This window comes from Gossypium hirsutum, chromosome A02, assembly GCF_007990345.1.
Source record: "Gossypium hirsutum isolate 1008001.06 chromosome A02, Gossypium_hirsutum_v2.1, whole genome shotgun sequence".
Taxonomy (NCBI): domain Eukaryota; kingdom Viridiplantae; phylum Streptophyta; class Magnoliopsida; order Malvales; family Malvaceae; genus Gossypium; species Gossypium hirsutum.
Genome location: NC_053425.1, coordinates 76,758,254 through 76,763,694, shown reverse-complemented (window position 1 = coordinate 76,763,694; position 5,441 = coordinate 76,758,254). Strand labels below are relative to the sequence as shown.

Genomic DNA, 5,441 nt, shown 5'->3' with positions numbered 1-5,441 from the left:
ACAAGGCTTTTTGATGTTACTTTCCCCTATCTTTATTTAAAGTCCCAACATACTTTCCAACCCTGATTCTTTTAATAATTAAATTATAATTTCTTCTACCCCTTAACTCGAACTCAAACCTTGACCAAGACCTTCCCTTGCGTAATTAACACTTAACCGGAATTGCTAAGTACAAAAAAAAATTCAAGATTTCGAGATTTGGGGATTTGGGGATTATTGGGGCGATACAACAAAGTACGTCAGAGGTCTAGGCACACTATCACAATGATTATTTTGGTATAGCTAGACATTTCATTTTGAGTATGGCATGTATAACATCGTAGCCATTTTGTATGTATGATCTTATGATATGGCTAATGAATGGTATGTAAATGCTTGGTAATGATTAGCTATTAGAATGGCTAATCAAGGACATGTTTCATGTTATGTATGCCTAAATGCTAGCTATTCCATGGAAATCATGAAAGTGAAATTAGCTTTAAACCAGTATCGGACAACAGTAATGATGTGAATTTGAAAAATCACTAAAAATAGTAGAAATGGATTTAGATAGTGAATGAGATATAAAATTAAATAATGTTGAGTCTATTTTCATATGAAAGAAACAGAGTAAATAAAGGAGTTGTATTTTATGGGATATTTAAATTTTGGTGGGATAGGATCAGAGTGATTTCTGAATCCCCTGTTCTGAATTTAGAAATTCACTAAAAATTGTAAAAAAATAATTAGGAGTTATACTTTGTAAGTATATATTCCTTATTGAGTCTACTTTTATTATAAATAAACGACATGCTTATTTTAATTCTGTACAGGGAGAAAACTAATTCGTAGTGAATAGAGGTCAAAGTAGCCAAACACTAAAACAGGGGAAACTTTAACAAATAAACTGTACTAATTGGCCAGACCAAAAAGTCTGAAACAAATTTAGTAAGAAGATATATGAGTCTAGTTTCTATAATATTTACAGATTTGAATTTTGAGTTCGTAACTCGAGTTATGATTTATTTAGTGACTATGATGTAGATGGACAGTTTATTTATGAAAGATGAAATAAATTGTTTTGATTTGTTTAAGTGATCAGAAATTTTTTATTGATTCCAGTTTGTTCCCGAACCATTTCAATTTCATGTTTTAGGGTCTCGAAGACCCTTTTTAGGGACATATTGAATGAATGAAACTAGATTAATTTTAAAAGAAAATTTTTATGCCCCGAATTAGTAAGCTAAGTCTGGTAACGCCTCGTGCTCGACTCTGGCGGCGGTTTCGGCTAAGGGGTGTTACACCTCAAGAAAGACATTTGAAAAATCCCTCACTGTTCTGATATCCTTGATAAAGGAGTCCCCAGAAAGAGAAACACTGACGTAAGTCAAATACACCTCACACGCTTTTTGAACCAGTTTCTCAGCCACAAGAGCAGAGACATATTGGACAGATAATCTCGACGCTCACCAATCACAACCACCTCCTTATCATCCTCAGTCCTTAGAACGACCCTCTTAGTTGTACAATCCAAACTAACTCGGTGCTCTACCAACCAATCCATACACAAAATCAAATCAAACTCCCCAAACGATAACTCCATCAGATTTGCCAGAAATACTGCCCCTTGCACCTCTAACGGAACATCTCTATTTGCACCTCTAACGGAACATCTCTATAAAGTTTATCAAACTGAACAGACTGCCCCGATGGACTCAGTACAACTATCTCACTAGAAGTGCTCTCAATGGAAATTCCCAGATTTTTAGAAACAGTACTAGCTACTTAGGGGTGTGTAGAACCTATGTCTATCAAAGTAGTATAAGGTACATCAAAAATAAAAAAGTACCCGTGGTAACATTAGGAGCGTCTCTATCCTCTCGGCGTCGAGTAACATAAACCAACACAGGCTGCCTTACCTTGGTCTAACTAGCACCTCTGTTCTGTGCTTTTTGTACACAACCCATACCATTACTACTCCTAGCTGGTCTACGAACCCTAGATGGGTGCTGAACTACCCTCTCAGGCTGTACAGAACCCGGTCCTAAAGCTTGCGTCTAATCTGCCCGTTGTGGACACTCCCTAATATGATGCTCCAAAGACCCACATCTCAGACAAGCCCCTATCCTCCTCCATCACTCGTCCGGATGGCGCCTACCACAATCTCCGCAAGGTTAAATCCTAATAGAAGCCATAGGAACCTCCACTCTAATCGACCCATCTAGTCTGGCCTTTTTCTTAGGCCTCTGAACAGAACTAAAGGGCTCTGACTCCCTCTTATTCCTGCCTCTCTCACAGTCCCTATTTTTTCACTCCAAGCGTTTAACCTCTTCAGCGATCTTCGCTTTATCTACCAAGACAACAAACTCTTGCTCCCTCTATGGAGCAATCAATACCCTCAAATTATCCCTCAGACCGTCCTCAAAACAGACACACTTCTCATACTCAGACACCACCATGCCTCGATCGTAGTGGCTCAACCTTAGAAACTCAGCCACAAATCTATCATCTTGCATGAGATTCATGAACTCACGGCTATGAGCATCTACATAGCTCGTGCCCACATGTTTTCCCTGAAAGGCAGTCTTGAAGAAATCCCAGTTCAGATGATAAGGCTTAGTACCCTCCTCAACTGATAACCACCACTGATATGCCTCGTTGAGAAGCAAAGAGACTACACCTTTAAGTTTCTGCTCAGGAGTACAGTCTATATCACTCATGATCCTCTCAGTGGCCTCCAACCAATATTCTGCCACAGTAGGGATGACTCTAGTGACACCCCTAAATAGCTTAGCACCATTGGATCGAAATCGTTCAATCACTGACACACGGCCCCCAGATCCAAAATGGGGTCCAGTGACCCTCTCCAATACCCTCAACATAGCTTGAGACAGTGCTTCATCCCCATTCGAATGACTTTGAGACCCAATATTATTAGTTGTTGAAATCGGTGCCTCACTCATATCTAAATTTGACATACTGCCCAGAAAGGAAGACTCAGCTTGAGCCCCCTACGGCCTCTACCATGGCCACGAATACCATGTCCACTAGTTTCACAAGCGTTCATCGTATATTTCAAATTTTATCTACATTATAAAATTTTATGCATCAGTTCTAGTATTTATTAGTAGATACTTTATGCATAAATTATTAGAAGTTCAGAAATGTTTCCAGAGGTTCTAGTCTCTATCTATTTCATACGGTTTCAGAAAGTACTATCTACATTGTTTCTATAATATACTATCTAAGTTTCAAAAATACTTATAGGTTCGACGTCAAAGACTCAGTGTACTACATACTTTCCCAAATTATCCAAATTATTTAAAAATCAGTTCCTTTTCAAACAAAAATTTTGGAACCCAAAATTTTACAGCTCGATTTTGTAACCTGGCTCTGATACCACTAAATGTAACACCAAAACCGACCTAGACATTATGGCCTAATTTGGATACGTCACGAGGAATTGGTTTTGAAAACAAAGTCGGTACGATAAATCATTTCAGCTTAATATCTCATATTCGTTATATCAATTGTCAAAAATGTTATTTAATTAATTAGTTTGCCAAAATGTGATTTACAGCGGAAGTTATAGAAAATGTTATTTTTGAAAATCCCATTCGTAATTTTGGAAAACCCTTGATTTCGTAAAAACCATGGTTTTAGATACTCGTTGCAACTAAAATGTTAAACTAAAAAATCCAAATTTCGAAATTAAACCAAATAGTCCAAGAGTCCAAGTATTACAAAACTCTAGAAATAATCCTTAAAATCAAAATAAAATCATAATCATAAACCATTTATATACTTGTGGTCACCATGAGGCTCTGTCGCACTGATCCGACTAAGCTTGTAGATTACCTGAACAGAACAAACAAACAGATGTGAGTTTTCGTAAACTCAATGTATAACCTAACAAAAATAGGCATGCAATACATACATACAGTCTCAAGTATAGTCAGATACAAATTTGGACTCATGTCCATTTTAGATATAGATAAATAGTACACGTAAGCAAAATTCTACCCCCATCCTCTACACACCATCTTCGACCATCCCATCACACCATGTGGGGTTAAAAACACCCACCCATCCCTACACACCATCTTCGACCATCCCATCACACCATGTGGGGTTAAAAACACCCACCCATCCCTACACACCATATTGTGCCATTACGACATGTAATAGATAATATGCAGCCAAGTTGCTAGAATAAAGGCGAAGGTAGCCATTTAGAACACTTCCTCCATTTATAAAACCCCACCCCAAATACTGATACAAAAATAATAGATATAACATGCTTATCACGCTTGTGTACAGATAATAGGCATACTTAACAGTACAATCAGTCATACATTTAGTACCCTACTCAGATCAGTCTATCAGAATATCATAGTACACAAATTAGGGTTTGGCTAGCCCTTACCTACCCTACGGTAGGTACACAGGCAATCAGAATGACCCGTGTGACCCGAGGGAAAATTTCAGAATTATGGGCCCACATGCCCGTGTTTGTTGCCCGTGTGGGCGCACACTCTCAGATTGGTCTTGCCCATTTGGCCCACATGGCCTGGCCCAAAACACACACACCCATGTGGCATGTCCGTGTGGGCACACATAGACATGTGCACGGCCATACTCACACTACCACACAACCGTGTCCGTGCACAACCATGCCCTCGTCAATCGCACGGTCATGTCTCGCACATGGGCAACCACATGCCCTTGTGGCGTTGACAGAACAGTTTTTTAGCTTTCGCCAAAGTTTGATTTTCTGCGTTTTAGGTACAAACCTGGTATGATTTTGGATGTGAAACCACTCTCAAGACCACTAGCACCTAAAAAAGAATATCAAACACCTTTAAAACAATGAATTGCAAAATAACAATGCTAAATCGGACAATGTGCACATACTACCGTCAACTAAAATGACCGCAGACACAATTCAACCCATTGAAACGAAATCCGTTGCAATACTGCATTCTCCAAGGCAACTTTTACAAAAATTAAAACTCCCTAATAAGAATCCACATGCCAAACTAACCACGAAAACCAACCGAAACCACTTACATAACTTACCACAATAAGTGAAAGGCGAACAGAAAGTCGAACCTCCACGCTCAAAATGACCAAAACGATGAGCGAAGAATGAAAGAATCAACCCAAAAAAGAAGATTGCAAAAAGAAACAGAGACAGAAGAAACAAGGGAAAAAAAGTCAGAACGAGAAAACAGAAAGGGAATTTTTTTGGGAAAAATAAAAATAATATCTAACAATATCCCAACATCCCTACTATCCACACAACCTCAACTACCACAGAATTCCAAGACCACTCAAACTCTCTCAGCCAAGTGAAACCAAAATTAATAGCCTTGCTCACGCAAGGATTTGGATAAAGGACCTCCAACACACCAACTTTCTTTCCACTCGAACCAGCAGGCTCATTCTGATATAGATTAACA

General features: G+C 38.7%; 1 protein-coding gene across 1 annotated transcript; it reads right to left on the bottom strand.

The window, feature by feature from the left end:
- Positions 1 to 2,357: 2,357 nt before the first annotated feature.
- Positions 2,358 to 2,942, bottom strand: LOC107952457 (uncharacterized). The gene has a single exon (XM_016887708.1). The coding sequence runs from the start codon at positions 2,940 to 2,942 to the stop codon at positions 2,358 to 2,360; it is 585 nt and encodes a 194-aa protein (XP_016743197.1).
- Between the last annotated feature and the right edge of the window lie 2,499 nt (positions 2,943 to 5,441).

Bases quoted from the DNA above. Each gene is read 5' to 3' on its own strand.
- LOC107952457 (XM_016887708.1), bottom strand. From the start codon at position 2,942: ATGAGTGAGGCACCGATTTCAACAACTAATAATATTGGGTCTCAAAGT.